At 37.8% G+C, this 17211-nt stretch overlaps 1 protein-coding gene across 6 annotated transcripts in view; it reads left to right on the top strand.

The window, feature by feature from the left end:
• ERBB4 (erb-b2 receptor tyrosine kinase 4) overlaps positions 1–6880 on the top strand; it is a 1105575-nt gene extending 1098695 nt beyond the window's left edge. For 5 of the 6 annotated variants that reach the window (XM_070619836.1, XM_070619833.1, XM_070619835.1 and 2 more), the window contains one exon: positions 1686–3669. In XM_070619836.1, the coding sequence (XP_070475937.1) occupies positions 1686–2131 (446 nt within the window). In that variant the 3' untranslated portion in view covers positions 2132–3669. Of the gene's footprint in view, positions 1–1685 lie in introns of all 6 variants that reach the window. The other variant, XM_070619838.1, reaches the window with a different exon arrangement.
• Positions 6881–17211: the final 10331 nt, after the last annotated feature.

Genomic DNA, 17211 nt, shown 5'->3' with positions numbered 1-17211 from the left:
AGAATGAAAGCAGACCAGTAGAACCAGAAGGTTACTCAAAAGGAGTTAGAAGATCTGGATTCTAGTTCAATACTAACTGTATTCTTCCTACACCATCAGTTTTCCTTCTATAAAGCTGGGAAAATACACTCTGTACTTCCTTTTTCACAGGACTGTTATGAGGATGAAAGGATAGTGCCTTGTAAATCATTGACCTGTAGTTCATGTACTATATGATGGTGGGATAGTCGTTACGGTCTTTTTATTTGCATGTGATGCTAAATACTTAATGACATCCAGGAGGCCTATATCCAGGGAAAAAGAACCCTGAGTTGATGGGATTTCTCTCTCTACGTGTCAGGCTAAATATAGGGGATAGAAAGCTTTTTCAGAATGGTGGCATCTCAACAAAAAATTGTGTCCTCTCCCTGCCCTAGCACCAAAATAGGAATAGGTAAGTGTCACTTTTGTGTATGTACTAAAAGAGAGGACAAAAAAGAAGTTCTACTCGGGGCCTGTCTGGTGGCATAGTGGTTAAGTTCGTGTGCTTAACACTGCTAATGCCAGACCTACACACTGCTCATCAAGCCATGCTGTGGCAGCACCCCACATACAAATAAAAGTAAAAAATAGAAGAATACTGGCATAGATGTTAGCTCAGGGACAATCTTCTTCAAGCAAAAGGAGGAATATGGCAACACATGTTAGCTCAGGGCCAATCTTCCTCACCCCCCCCTCCAAAAAAGTCTACTATATATGCGTATATGTGTCTCTATATAGTCTATACTATAAACACTAGTGGAATTAAATTTGAAGAAAGCAGCATGAATTAGCAGCATTTTTAAAAATTCTGGGCCAAATCCTATTTTAGATGAATTTATTAGATTGAATTACACAAAATAGCCACAATATGACTGGTTTCAACCTACAAAATAGTGATTTCATATAATTCAAACTAGTAGTTTGCTATTTGGTGATTATGATTAGCCATTGGAAATACATGTTTTGATTATACTTCATTGTTAAGCATATGTATCATCTAGTGAGTCAATTTAGAGGCATGTTAGATGTCTATCAGATTTGTTTTATTGGTTGAAACTTTTCCTTAGATATTCCTTTTCCTGTGTGTAAAGCTTCCTGGCCATTGTCTATAATCAAATCCTTTTTACCTATACAGACATTCACAGCAAACCAAACAGATTAAAAGCACAATCCCTTCACTTCATCTGTTCATCTTGGCATGGAATTAAGCTATAGATATTTTGATTTTCCAATATGCTCTAAAAAATTCTAATTTCTCCACACTTAAAGGATATTTAACTTTGATAGATTGTCTTATCTTGCAACATAAATTACTGACTTTTAGAAAACAGAAGTATTTAAATGACTGGCCTCATATGTAGGAGAGACAAAAGAAATTAGAAGGAAAATAGAACAGTTTAAAGACAGGAACTCTGATCCTGGTCTTAATGGTGCCTTGTTTTGTCATTAACATTTTTGGCTTACTTATGACAGCAGTAATCCACAAAACAGTTTCAGTAAGAATTCATGAAAACAAATCTACGGCTTTATTGTTTGGGAAGAATAAGCTACCATTACGTATAACTTCAGTCTGATTCACCCTTTCCAGAAAATAGGTGCTAACTGACATTTCTGTGCTCCATCAGAGTAGCTGCTAACTAACTGATATTTCTGTGCTCCCTCAGAGTACCTGCACCCTGTGGAAGAGAACCCTTTTGTTTCTCGAAGAAAAAATGGAGACCTTCAAGCTTTGGATAATCCTGAATATCACAGTGCTTCCAACGGTCCGCCCAAGGCAGAGGATGAGTATGTGAATGAGCCACTGTACCTCAACACCTTTGCCAACGCCTTGGGGAATGCCGAGTACCTGAAGAACAACGTACTGTCTGTGCCAGAGAAGGCCAAGAAGGCATTCGACAACCCTGACTACTGGAACCACAGCCTGCCGCCTCGGAGCACCCTTCAGCACCCAGACTACCTGCAGGAGTACAGCACAAAATATTTTTATAAACAAAATGGACGGATCCGGCCTATTGTGGCAGAGAATCCTGAATACCTCTCTGAGTTCTCATTGAAGCCAGGCACTGTGCTGCCTCCTCCACCCTACAGACACCGAAATACTGTGGTGTAAGCTCAGCAGTGGTTTTAACGTGGAGAGACATGCCCACTCCAATTTTTCCTCCCGCCTCTCTTTCTCTTATGGTCTTCCTTCTACACCCAAGGCCAGTAGTTTTGACACTTCCCAATGGAAGCTCTAGAGATGCAATGATAGTTACGTGCTTATCTAACTTGAACATTAGAAGGAAGGACAGAAAGAGAAAGACAGGAGGAACCACACTGTTTCTTCATTTCTCTGCATGGGTTGGTCAGGAGACTGGAACAGCTAGAGAAGGCAAATATAAGACAACGCTGCCTGCTGTCAAACTAGTTCTCAACCTTTTTCTTTCTCTCTTTTTTTTTAATGCAGATGCTTGAAAGACCCATGCTATCCGTTCCTATTTGTAGGAACTGATATCTGCATTTTCAGCATCCCTGGAAATTCTAATAACGTTTCCATTAGAACAAAAGGATAACCTTTTCTATAACATATGATAGTAACTGAGATGGAGAATCCAATTTCTTTCTCCAACAGTTTCTATCCTGACAGGCAAGAATGGTCAATTCAGCTTTCGTAATTTTTTAATCTCCGTCAAAGTTATAACTAGCAATTATGTTAGGAGGCCTTTTTCTGTTTTTTTTTTCATTTTATTTTGCTTCGATCTGTCTCTTCATATTCCTTTCTCCCCTATGTTTCGCTTTAATTTCTAATTGCAAAGATTTTTACATCAAAGCTTCTTATGTGTTGCTATAACTGACAATTTTTTAAAATATATATTTTAATATGGCAAAACACCCACTATTTTAAATATACAGTCTTTAAAATTGGAAGGGGAGGTCAAGATATTAGTCAAATGTAACATCAAATCTAACTTCCACGTTTCACACTATTGAATATGTACCCCCTTTCCTTTCGATTCTTCAACATTTTCTTCTCCTCCATAAGTGACAGTACTTGATAGGCAGTTGGTAATGTTAAGAGTAGAAGGGAAACTAAGAGACAGCTCTGTGTGGTTCATGAAAACTGCTGACACTTTCAGGGGTGGTCCAATGGGAATCCATTGAACTGGAAGAAACACTGGATTGGGTACGTCTACCTGGCAGATACTCAAAAATGTAGTTTGCACTTAAGCTATAATTTTATTTGTTCTCTCTCCGAACTCCATTTTGGATTTTGAATGAAGCAATATGGAAGTAACCAGCAAAATAACTAATTTAAGTACATTTTTTAAGAAAAGCTAAGACAAAGACAGACTGTGGAAATGCCAGACCACGCAAATGAGGACTTTAGAACAGTATCCAGGGGTTGTGGTGAGGGGGCCAGCACATTATCTACTTGTGATATCACATTTGCTACGCAAGGAAAGTTGTCCAGTTTGTACACTGCATATGAAGGAATGCAAGTAAGGATTGGCTTGAATTCCATGGAATTTCCCGTGTGAGACTCTATTTATATTAAGTGGAAAGTTACTCTTTGCACATAAATTGGTATAATAAAAAGAAATACATAAACACTCACAGTGTATAGATAGGTCCTTGGGTCAAAAGTTGTAAATAAACGTGAAAAATCTTCTCATGTAATTATTTTAATATCCAACATACTAATCTTTTGATACTTTATATAATAACTTTTTCTTCAAACATAACATCCTAGTTCTAGAATCATCTTTATTACATGTGATTTTAAAAGAATACCTACTAAGTTAAGATGAGCCAATGTGAACAAATGGTAGGAGTCTCCAGGAAAAGGGGGCCTCGGGTCAGTAATTAGGAAAATTGGATATGTCTCTTTTCTAGGAAAGGCTGCCCCAAGTCATCTGGATTTTTTAAAAATATTTCTTTCTAATGTTAAAGTATTGGGATCAAATTCAAGTCTATCGCCTAAAAGAAAGCAATTAGACTAAAAACCTCCATTGGCAAAGCAGAGAGTTTAGAGGGAAAAAAAGGCAAAGAAATCTAGGTTTCTGCCTATTTTGAAAAAGTAAATCAGTTCATCCATTCAGCTCCCTTATTTCTCCAAATGGTATTTATTTGAAGTCTACTGAAAGCACTGGGTTATGTGCGAACACCCAGATAAATGCAATGTTATCCCTGACTTAACATTTTACCGTCTAGATTTATTTGGAATGACATTCAAATTTCTCCATAAGTACAAGGAATAAGATTGTGTGGACTATTTTATGAGCAGTCCTCATAAAATCAGCCGTTTGTTAAAAGATCTCCTGTGAATGCATTTGGGACATGAATTAAACATCTTACAAGTTACTGAAGTTGACAAATAAGATAGTTTCAATGTTATCATCCAAACACAAACTGGTCTGGACGGAGCTTACATCACTGGCTAATTGCCTATCTGTATTCCAACTTGACCATTAAATCAACAGCAGATGTTGGTCTTTGGCTAAGAATCTTGGAGGCGATTGTTTTCTTACTAAATTACGAGAAGTGAGGTAAGCTAAAAGAGTGAGGTAGAGCGAGGGAGGGGTCTGCAAGATCACTTCCAGTGAAGTTCAACCACAAACTCTAGGACTGAAGGCACAGAATGATGCGGGGGCCACAGCCTAACAGCTCAGAGCTCTCTCACCCATTCAGAGGAGTCTCGAGGAAAAGGTGACCTTACATCAGTACTTCTGAAAATTTGGATATAAGCCTTCTTTCTAGATCAATCTATACCAACTTATCACTGACAGCACCTTCGTTGGATACTGGAACTTGACTTTGTCTTCTGATTTACAAAATTTATATGGTTTCTACTGGGATAGGGAAAGTGGAATCACTTATTTTGGAGAAGGAAAAGAAGTAAATTTTTTAGTGTTACGGTAGAAGAAATGTATTCAGTGAATGTAGCCTCGTTCATCTGACAACACAAGACCCTTACACATCAAGTAATGTCCCATTAATAACCGAAGATAAGTGCAAGTATAATCCAAGTGGCCCAAAACACTCCACAAGAACTCCACTTTAGTGTATTTTTTTTATGATTTCTATAGTACATACTTGATTTCAGTTGTTTTAGGGTTTCTCTTTTGTTTTATTTTTATCCTCCTATTTCAGAGTGAATGAGAGGAAGAAAAAAGAGTTTCATTTGTTCCAAAGAATAACTTATTCAACTCAGTAGAGCGAAATCAAAATGCCATTTAAAGCCTGCAAAATGCATGGAAATCTCAGATTCCAGAGACCAGTACTATCAAAGCAAATATGCAGAACCAATGAAATCAATTTGAGGAGAATTAATAGGAAAACTACACAGACTATTTTTTTTCTGCTTTATCTCCCCAACCACCCCCTGCACACAGTTGTATATCTTAGTTGCACATCCTTCTTGTTGTGGGATGTGGGACGCCACCTCAACGTGGCCTGACGAGCGGTGCCATGTCCACACCCAGGATCCGAACCTTGGGCTGCCGCAGCGGAGCACGCAAACTTACCCACTTGGCCACGGAGTCGGCCCCCAGACTATTTTTTTAAATCACCAAATTTTAGCTTGGGGAATCCTATTTTCAGGTAAGGAGAGACTGTACAACTACATGATTATTTAAAGAAGTAGTTCTTAGACAGTGAGAAAAGATGTCCTGTAAACCAGGGTAGACCCAGAAGCACAAAGCATCCTGCATCACAAAGAGATACTTGGACTGCTGAGCAGCAACTGATTTTCCAAGTTTTAATGGCAAAGGTTAAGACGAGAGTTCTCTCTTGAGTAATATTCTTGAAATAGCATTAAAAAATGCAAAACTCATATTATATTACAAAAACAAACTAGAGATGAGATTCTTTCTTATCAAATTAGGAAGAATGACTGAATATCTGTAGCTTGAGAGAAGACATAGTGTTTAAGTGTTTTGATGTGTGTGTTAATACCTTCTAAAGGCAGGACATGGCATGAAGATCCTGGATATTCTCAATGCTGAGGACAAATCAGCAGAAGGACCGTGAGATTCTGCTGCTCGAGGACGTTGGAGGGGCTGTCAACATGCTTCTTGAAGTGTCAAAAGTGAAAAGAAAACGAAAATTGTTTAAGCCCAACAAGGAAGGATGTAAATACGAGTTTTTCTAGAGCTATCTAACCTTTATTTCAAAACTTGAATTATTCATCCGTCTATAAATGTTGATTATTTAACTAGTAGACGTAGTTCATAAGGTAATAGGAAAGGTGATCATGAAAGCATGTCTATAACTGGGCAGCACTATGATAACACTGTAAGATGTAGATTTAGTTAGTTTATCAGACATTAAATGAGTTTAATATTGTTAAATCAAACTAGAAAATTAACCACAAAATACAACATAACAAAATAAAATGCAGGATATGAAAATGTAGGATGGATTTTGCATAGTAAAAAATAAGTTTACCATTTAAAATTGTTATTAGGTTTAGCTGAAAGTAGATACATAAAGAACTGGTTCCATTTGTGAAAACTTGCTTTAAAGCATTACGATTAAATCTTCTCTCATTGTCTTATTCTTTCACTATTTTTTAGAAGTATTCAGTGTAAAGAGAAATTTTTAAATTTCTAATTGCAAACGCCACCTTGTAGAGTTTTAACAGGAAAATATGTTACATATGACTTTAAGTAAGAGGTCTTCAAAATGAAGTAAGGGAAACGTAAATGTTCCATTACCTTATGCAGAGACAAAGAGTAAGTGGCGCCATTTAGTAAACAAACAAAATACACTTAATTTGTAACACATATCTTTTTTCCATGATACCCTGCTGTTTCCAAAAAAATCCAAGGGATTAGTTAACATTATTCTGATAAATAAACGCTAAACCAAGCATTTCAAACTGCTGTATTTCCATTATTTTGGACTCTAGCTACTAGAGCAATGATTTTAAATAGGGTGAATGAGGAATCTAGGTTTATAAGCTTCTAGTTGTTAAAAAGCCAGATAAACTCAATCTACTGGATGTGCTACAGGCAGAGAATTCTGCTGGGCCTCTCCTGGTGTGTATGCACTTTGAAGGGCAGCTGTGTACCCATGTAGACATATACAGGGAGATTCCCATCTCTTGATTGTATTTGCTTAAGAATGCGTAACATTATACAGATTAGATTGGGTGTAACTTTAAAATAACGGTACCAGTGAGGACCTTGATTATAGTGATTTTACAATGGGGCCAGCCTTTATACTTCTGGGCAGAGTAACACAATTTTCCTAATCCAGAGGTGTCTTTTCAAGAAGAGTCCTCTCCACAGCTGCAAACGGAGCTGTCGTGGGCACTGCGTTGGGTCAGGAACCCTTGTGTTTGTATTGACAAATGACCTTTCACACCATGCGCTGCTTTGTTCTTTTCATTAAAAGAAAAGTCTCCATAAAAATAGCAGAAATTTACGACACTAAGTCCCACTGATTTTGTAGAGGTGTGAGTGTAAGTTGTGCCATTTTTGCTGACCCCTGCCTCACCTCTTCCCAGCCAGGTGATATTTTGACCAGAAGAAAATGCTTCTCTAGGCACAAGCTGAAAAGACCCTAAGCCCCAATCTCATAGGGGGATTCACACACTTTCCCTGGAAAATACTCTGACAGTCAGCTTTGCAAGTAAGTGACTATCTCACTGGGAATCGCAGAAAAATTTATTTCTGTTTGGACCTTAGAAGAAAATACCAGGCTTACTTCTTTTCCCATCGGCACAACCGCTTCCATTTTATTCGCTTTTCTACCATCCTAGTTCAAAGCGGCCCTCTTCACGCTGTCCCTGCCTTAAGCCATAGTGGATCTTGGAGGCCCCACACCTGCTTTGTGGAATACTACCCCAGCCTCTGCCCTCAAAAGCCTGACTTGTCTATATAAGAGTCTAACAGTTTGGGCATTGTTTAAATTATTTCTCAAAGAAATACCGCACACAGTATGCTTGGTGATACCGGTCTTCCCTGCTCTCCGAAAGTAGAGCGCTCTTAGAAACCCAGAGAACCAAGAGGGCGGAAAGCAAACAGTTACCATTAATTTATATGGCAAGAATTTTTTAGCGTTCCCAGACCCCCAAAATACCCCACCAAAATAAAAGGAGATAAAGCACAGATGCTCACTGACACAGTGCACAGCCACGGGGCCGCAAGCGCCGGCGCCGAGGACGGCTCCGGGCAGGCTGGGCAGCGGGCTCCCCGTGGGCGCAGCGCCGTGCGAAACGCCATGGCAGGCTGTTCGCGCTTCTCGCCTCTTCCAATTTCTTTGTTAGTGGAAACAAGTACTAAGGAAGGCCTTTCTTAAAAGCGAAGTGGCGTAAAACGAACTTTCAGGTAGCAGGGGAAACCCGTATTAAATTTTTTTGTGAAGATCGATGTCCTTCTCTGTCGGAATTTAGAAGTCAGCCCTGTGATGAATCTTGAAACGCACATATGTGCACACACCCTTAGCGGGTCTCAGATTTAATCTTTCCATAAAAACCTTACATATAATGAGAAGTTAGTTTAGCCAGCAAATTCACTTATTTGCTCTATCTTATTTTATTCCTGGTCGCAAATATATCGCAGCTGCAGTAATTTTTTTTTTTTCTTCTCACAAATGAAGAATTTTATCATCAAGGTAAAGGCTCTTCAGCTCTGAGGACCACCTGCAGTTCTCCACTTGGTCGGTTATCCATCTGACAAACATAACGAGTGCAGGTTCACTGTAATGAGAATCCACGTTGTCAATAGGTTGCCATTCTCTCTCTTTAAGGATCTTTTTTCAATGCTGTAATGAGTTTTAACTGTATAACAAGATGTGATTTTATTTGTCCAAATATACAAATAGAAGAAAACGAAGTTTCATCCCTACACGCAATAGTCTGATGTGTCCAAACCACTTTGCCTTTATTGCTCTTTTGATCCCTGTTATATAGATGCTTCCCCCAGACCTGTAGCCCTTTGGAAGGAAAGCAAATCATACGTCCTATGTATTGACATAATCTGGTTTTTGAGTATCATTTCCAGATTTTTTGGTTAATGGAAGGTTGTACCTTTTCCCTAATGTGAGAGTCATTTTCCTGCATATTTCTGGATGTCTCAGGGGCTGGGAGGGGGAGTGACAGGACTACACCATAGCGCTCCAAGAACTCTTTTGGGATTACTCCAGTAATCAACTATGAAAGTTATTTTCTAAATGTAGATATGTCAGCTGTTCTTTTAAAGTAAGGTACTTTGAAATATGTAGCATAAATTGGTACTGCTGTTAATGGGTCGATTATTAAACTGAGCAGCTGTGCGAGGGCAGCTAACTTTGAATGCACACCTCACTGACTGGTTTGTCTCCATTTCATGTTGTGAGCACCAGGGACTGGCATGGCTACATGTCGAAACTGCATTTTCGCATGGTGTGACTAATGGTTCATCTCTTTCTTGAGCACCATTATAACAAGATCAAATGAAAATGAGATCAATCTGCAAGACAATTCATAGCACAATAAAATAAGTCGTGTTAAATCTTCTCTCAAACACTATCTCATACACGTGTCAAAGGAGTTGACTAAGATCAGTACAGGTGATAAAGGGAGACACTTGACCAAAAAGGTAGAGGCTTAAGGTATTATATGCATTTGTATTCATTCCCTTATGTTCTTAACTTGTAAACAGAAAATGAGCCCTTTCTCTTATGAAGTATCTTCAAAGGACAGGGGTGCAAAAGTACCTAGCTGGTAAGCCATCTATGTTTCATTTAAATCCCAGTGTTCAAAGTTAGCTGCCTTTTTGAAATAAACAAAAAAATACTACTGTATGTTTGAAAATGTGAATAGTATTTTTATAGCTTGTTAAAGACATGGCTAGTTGCATTTGTAAATAAGGATAATGTTGTTTTCATTTTCTTTTCGTGGACATCTTTATTTGGAACATAATTGTCTTTAGGGTTGATTTGTATATAAGTAATTGGCTTGTGATTGTTTCTTTTTGGTTGAAAGTTATTTTGACACGAATTGTGATTCTGTGTTCAGCACTATTGTGACGTGTTCACCCTCTGCACTCGCTTACACAATAGGATATGCCAATTGTGTGTGATGTAATGTTATTTTGATTTTTTTTCTATTTTATCTATGAAGGATTATGCACTTAACACATACTAACTTTTTTAATGTTAGGTATATTTTTAGTATAATTTCCCTTATTCTTTCTTCTCCTCCAACCCTTCACCCCATTCTCCTTTCCGCCCCTCAATTTCTGTTGTTATTTGAGAATGAGGGAGAAAGAGTATTTTCAATTTCTGTAATTGGGCTTTTCTGTTAGTTCTCAAGGATGCTCTCTTGGCTCTTGGGAAAGAATCGTACCTGTACAAGGCGGTTAGAGAACGCGGCCTGCTTTGCCTCATTCCATACTGATCATCCCAGCTGAACAATTTGAAAACTGTTCTGCCTTTTTGTTACATGAATCTGTCAGAAATATATTTTTAATTTAATATAAATGAAATTCAATAAAATATGAAACAAATGTTCTCTTCTGTGTCAGAAATTTGTTATGAGAAAAACCAATCGGGAAAGGAAAGATTTGTTCTAGATTTAATAATCTGAAGATATGAAAATGGGCTTATTTTTGTCTATCTATGAATCTCATTAATTACTCCTCAGAACCCTTCAGTTGTTTGAAATGGGATACATTCCATATGTTTTTACCATCAAGCACATATTCCTATTGATGTGTACAGACTTACTAATCTGTGCAGACTATGCTTAATTAACTGTAGTTGGTTTGTTTCTTTGGGAATAAAAAAATTATGAAATAATTCATAGGTTGTAACCAAATAAGATTAATATTTTTATGATTTTTTTCTACCCTCATTACAGTTTGCAAAGATAGTTCTGGCAAATCTTTTGTTATAAAGAATGTCAAATGTTAGTACTGTACTTGAAGTGAGAGAGGGGGATTGGGGCCATAAACAGTCAACCAACTGACGAGTGACTTGAGATGAGCCCATGGAAATATGTGAGACTGATTTCAGAGACATTGATCATGTGAACAAGATCCTCTCTCAACACTTTCTCATTCTAAATTTTCTATTTTAAATACCGTTTATTCTTTCTTCATGCCTCTAAAATGTAAGCCCTTCAAGACCCCCAATACCTGCTCATTCCTGATTCTATTATTCTTTCAAACGGCTATGATTATTTGATTACATCTGACATCATCTGGGTCAGTGGACAGGAAATATATTTTCAGCATAGTATAGTGGAGAAAGTTCTCTTAAATTGGTTCAGTTATGGGACTTTAAAGATCCTGTTGATTGCACCTCCTGCTGTTTGCACGGACATGCACACATTTCCTAGTGTTCAGGGTGAGATATATCAGGACACTATCCATTTTAAGCGGTTGACAGACTGAAGAAGAGAAACAACTTGTGTTCCTAACGCTTTAGGATACTGTTGATATTTCCAGAGACACCACTTTATTTCACAGCAGTTGTAATACTTAATAATTACGTAGTACTTCCCCATGTATAAACTTATTCTACCTACGTTGGTTCATTCGGCTCACTACACTTGTTTGGAATAAGTATTATTGGAATAGTCCTGGTCATTAGATAAGGAAAATAAGACTGAAAAACAAATCTAGAGTCACGTGAACATTACTAAGTGGTGGCACTCACCCTCAAAGCTCCATCTTCCCACTTAAATATCTTTCTTTCGTCCTACTTAACCGCTCGTCTTTCCCAATCTGCTGAAAAGGAGCCTCATTCTGTTAGGAACATACTTTATGCTGACAACGTTGACTGAATTCAAGACCACTAGTGGTCTTCATTAGTCCCGTGACAACTGTTCTTCTGATACAGCTGAAAATTTCACCCCGTTTCCTCAAACTACCCAGAAGCAACTCATCTAGGACAGAAAATCGGGTTCCTTTCATTCAAGAAAGGTAAATGCCCTATAATCACAAGTAAAAAGATGTTTTAAGTGACCATGTGAAGAGGTTACTAGTTGTGTCCCTTTCTTGGGGTCTTATAAATCTGCTTGATAAAGGCACCACTTGTCCCCTACACATATCAGAGAATATGGTATATAAGTAAATTTATCTCTAGTGGTGTTATTACATGAATTGTTGTTAATAGAAGTGAAACCTCACATAAAGTATCTAATTTATAAATACACTGGTAAATTTTCTAGGGTTTACTACATGCTAAATGGCCACAGGAAATCTCTTCTGAAATACTCACAGCATAGAAACTAATCTTGATACAATGTCAATAAAAATGATGATGATAAGAGGAAAAATATTATAAGGAAGCTATGAGATATATAAGGGAATAAAAGGTTAGAAGCAAAAAATGAATGTCAAAATTCAGACTTTAGTTATTTGCTTCTACTTTACCCTACAAGATTCCTGAATTTATAATTGTTTAACTTTATAGGCCTTATTAGAAGAGATATATAGCTATAGATACATATAAATAGATACAGGTAGATAGAAAAAGATATACACAGAATATATAGAGACAATATATTACATAAATCTTTAAAGATATATTTACATATTGCAGAATTTTATACAGAATCTGTCTTTTCAAATGATTTCACCACAAGCCCCAAGATGTATATCATACTACAAGTTGCAATCATAAAACTATAAACTGAGCAGGTGCTTCGCTAGCTAATTGTATTTCCGTTCACAGTATTATCAAGCTGCATGATAAACCATGGGGAGCAAAGCCGCTAGACAGCCATCTTAAGATTAGAAACAGAAGACTGTCACCAGACAGCAATTTTAAAGCTGTAAACAGAACAATTCACCACAAGATAGCAATCAGGAGACTGTAAACCAAATGGTACGCGTGAGACATGTGAATATTGAAATACCTGCTCTTGCAAGTTTTTTGTTGTTAGTGTGGTGGAGTCGATTCCCACTCCTCGTGGCCCTGTGTACAGCACAGCAGAACCCTGCCCATTCTTTTTGCGCCATCCTCTCACCTCCTGGTGCTCTATCAGACAATGCTCTGCTGCTATTCATACGGTTTTCATGCCCAATTTTTCTCAGAAGTGGGTGGCCAGGTCTTTCTTCCGGGTCTGTCTTAGTCCGGAAGCTCCGCTGAAACCTGTCTACCATGGATGGCCCTGCTGGAATTTGAAATCTCAGTGGAAGAGCTTTGAGTATCACAGCAACACAGCTGCCACAGAATGATAACCGACAGACGGGTGATGAGCTCCCCTGAACCCGGGCCATGTAGCTGAGAGCGATGAATCTTAACCAGTGGATCACAAAGGCTGGCTTCTTGCAAGTTACCCATAGATTTTTAAAACAAAAATACCCATCTTGCAAAGCTATTTCTACTTACTTATATTTCCAAAATAAGTAGAGTGTTCTACAAAGTAATATCATCCAACTTTTCTGCTTCTTTTAGAAACAAAAGTAAACAAAGATTCCAAGCTTTAAAGACATATTCTATTAGCTGCCCACTGTTAGCTGCAATAGATTCTTATTGCAAGAGGCATCTATACATATCATAAAATATCCTGAAGATAAAACCTTAATCTCAGGCCAGTTTTCTTAGACTTTTTCTTACATCATCTTCCATGCATTACAGGGATTTATTGAATCATCTTGCTTTTACTCAGTGTAAAGTTATTATATTTGTGTGGATTTCCAGCCATTACAACAACAACATTAAAATCATAATAGACATTGACTGATTGTCTCCCACATGCCTGGGCCTCTGTTAAGAAATTTCTGCTCATTGTCTCATTTAATGCTCAACACAACCCAATAAGTTAGGTACTATTATTCTCCTCTTTTCATAAATGAGGAAAGTAAAATTTTAAAAAGGTTAAAAAGCATGTCTAAGGCCACACAAAAAGTGGCACAGCTGGAACATAAATCCACTTGACATCAAAATAGTTTATGTTATAGTGTATGTATCTTATCATATTAATAATGAGGTAGCAAGTGTGGTTTTTCCTCAAATATTTAAACTCAGATGTTCCTTTTTTGTTGCAAAATAAATTGTTTTTGTTACAAAACTTAGTGTCTTTTCCAAATCTCTAGTTTATCCAGAAGTAGAAAACATAAACTGATCAAATAAGGATTTTTCAGAATTAATTCAGAATATACTCAGGCAAATTTAAGGTTTTCCCCCATCACTTCCTCTCAGGAGTCACATATAAATTCTTTGGTCTATATGAATAAGAATTTGCATGATTCTGCAGCAATGATAAATTGACCCTGAAATATCATTGGCTTATCGTATAAAAGCTTATTTCTGCTGTGTGTCTGACAGTTTTCTTCCAAATGATGCCTTAAGAGACCAGACTAGCTTCATCTTGTGGTTCATCTATCTCAACCTAGTACCTCCATGGTCTCCACAACACAGAGAATAATGCTGGAGGATCAAATGGGAGCTTTTCACTGCCACAGACCAGAAGTGACACATGGCTTCTGTTCACAGTCCATTATTAAAACTAGTCACCTGGTCCTGCCAAAGTTCAAGGGAGCTGTGGGAGCACCTAAGATATTGATTGAACATAATTTTTTTCTGACACGTGGCTCATGTAGCAATACGACAATGAAGGAAACTGTCTAGTCCTTGGGCAATATCTGAGGTTGACATCTGTTAGGATATACACTACAGCTTTGATTGTTGGTAATGATCATTCTTCTACTCTGTCTTCCACTAAGATGTACATTCCAATCTGGCAACCAACCTTTTGGCTTAATGCATATTCTATTGTCATATATGTGACCACGGTCCTCAGACTTTTCTGCAAACCCTTGGACCTACACAGAGAAAACAGTAAAATTTGCTTGCTCACACTACTTTGAGGTCTTGGAAACTTGGTCCCGCAACCCGAGGCTGCCCACGCCGACACATCTACCCTGTTACTCCCAGTCCCGGGGCAAGTAAATTCTGTAAACCCATTTATCACGCTTCCAGCAGAAAGTGGGGAATCACTGGCATTCCCAAACTTGACCTAAGGGAGGGTACAGAACAAAATCATAAAAACAAAAGATTCTATTTATGGGCACGCACCAGAATCTGTCATGTTCCTCTTCCTCTTCATTATTCTTCCCTAAGTCAGAGGAGTTGTATGGATTGAAAAGTAGGATTGGTGAGGGAGGAGGATTATGAAGCGTTGGTTCTATCTAATCAATGTTTTTCTAAATAGTGACTTTAAAAGCAAAGATTTTCTTGTTTTTTTCTAGTTCTGCTCCCCATGGTACCATGGAGGTCTCCTATTTTGTGATCTGAAGAATTTCTCACTGGATCAAAGAAATTTTGGGGGTGGGGAAAAATCAATTCTGTAATGGGCAGTGTGCTAAGCAAATCATATGCATTATGTCACTCAATCTTTATAAATTAAGAGCTATATTTTAATGTTTGTTAGGCTCTGATGACGATGGGACATAATAAATGAGCCCTAGAGAGAAGAAAGGCAGAATTCTTTATTACTTACAGCTCTGTCGGTGAGTGAGAAGGCTGCCATGCAGGGCCACGCAGTGGGTTGCACCTGGAGAAAAGGGCATCAGCAAGCTGCAACTATAGGAGGCAGATTATGTATGGCAAATCAGGGGGAATTAGCTAGGTTTCACGGGCTTCCTATAAATTAAGTATTTTGAATAATTCTTCTGGCCTAAGGAAAAAGAGGCCATTCTAGATGTTTGGCATCTGGGCTTCCTGCATTTGGGTGTGTGTGTTGCAATCCAGGAGCGTTAATGCCCAATAAGGGAAAGGTTTGGAGTGTGGGCTTAGCAAACTTCCCATGAAGGAGTATTGAGAGGTTTTAGCTATGATCTCAAAAGTGAGTCAAGATAGCATTTGTGAAATATTATATTACATGCTGTCATGCTTCCTTCTTTTCGGTTAAAGTAACTGAAGTGTAGTAGAACTAAGTTACTTAACAAAAGTCACATGGCTAGGAGATCACGGTCCACCTGGGTCTTGGCTGTACTGTCTCTCTGGATGGACCTGTTCTCTTATCCACGCTCTTCAGTAGGGCTTTGTTGGGCTTCGTTCCACTCCTCACGTTGGATCCTGCCTCTCTTCTGTCTTGCACACTGTGCATTTGCAGGGCTGCCAGGAGCTAGCACGTGTCAAGCTGCTGCACTTTAGCCTCTCCAGGCCCTGTCAGCTCACACTTACTCTGCCTTGGCTCAGTCTGCTTTCCAGACTCTCAGGGCTTGGCAATCACCTGTCCCCCTTAGGTTTAGGAGTGAGAAAAAGGTATCGGGGGAGGAGGGAGAGAACCTGTACTTATGTTATTTTAAAAACAAATTTAAAACTTTAAAAAAATCCCTTTATATTAATAGTAAAATTATTGTATTTATTGCCATTATGATTCTGGAAAAAGAGCATTTTCATATCAAATGGGTTAGATACAATGTGCTATTTTGTAGGACAATTTTTTAAAAGCATTTTGCTGTTGACAATAAGAAGATAATTGCTTAACATTCTAGAAAAGTGATTGGCTCCCTCTTGTTATATGCTAGATCCCCAAGCTCTCAGTGAGTGACAGATCAAGTAGCGATCATCCTGAAGGCGCTTAATACTCCAGGACTCAGGTCAACTTTACTATTGTGTGAAAAATATAGTTTTCTATTTCAATACTATCTAATTGTATGACCTAATTCACAGATTGTATGGGCTGAAGAATTATATAATGAAAAATATCTTGATATCTTCCTTTCAGAATAGAAAGGACATTGCAAAAGAGATTTTCACATTGATCTGGATTGAACTGGAATTCTAACTAAATTTGGTAATGGTCCTGACGTTGTCAAAAAACAGATAACAAAGTCCGGATCAGATACTCTGCCGTTTCCTGCCCAGTCAGATGCTCAGCTTGACTTTTAAGGTGAAGGAAGAAGAGGAAATATTGGAACATAGGTCTGATAGCAATCAGAGGAAGAAAATGGAGAAAATTTAAAGTTTCTCATAATAAAGATGATGTGTCCTGAAAATTTTGAAGTCAATTAAAATAAAATAGTTCCAAATGAACTGAAGTGATTGAAGACATTCTTTTTCAAACATGTTAGAGTATTTTGTTTTCTTTTTTTAATTTTAGTTTCCTCACAAAGTATTAAATTTATTTAAGAATAATGATTATTAATCAAATTAACCATTTTGGTAGTGAAAGCCCATTATTCTAACCTTATTCATAGATTTCAAATTCCAAGTGTCCAAAAAACAAAACTATACTATGCAGTTGCCCACCCCCATTGTCTCATT

The sequence above is a fragment of the Equus przewalskii genome, chromosome 5, assembly GCF_037783145.1.
Source record: "Equus przewalskii isolate Varuska chromosome 5, EquPr2, whole genome shotgun sequence".
Taxonomy (NCBI): domain Eukaryota; kingdom Metazoa; phylum Chordata; class Mammalia; order Perissodactyla; family Equidae; genus Equus; species Equus przewalskii.
The sequence above is the reverse complement of the archived record's forward strand: the minus strand, read 5'-3'. Positions and strand labels throughout refer to the sequence as shown.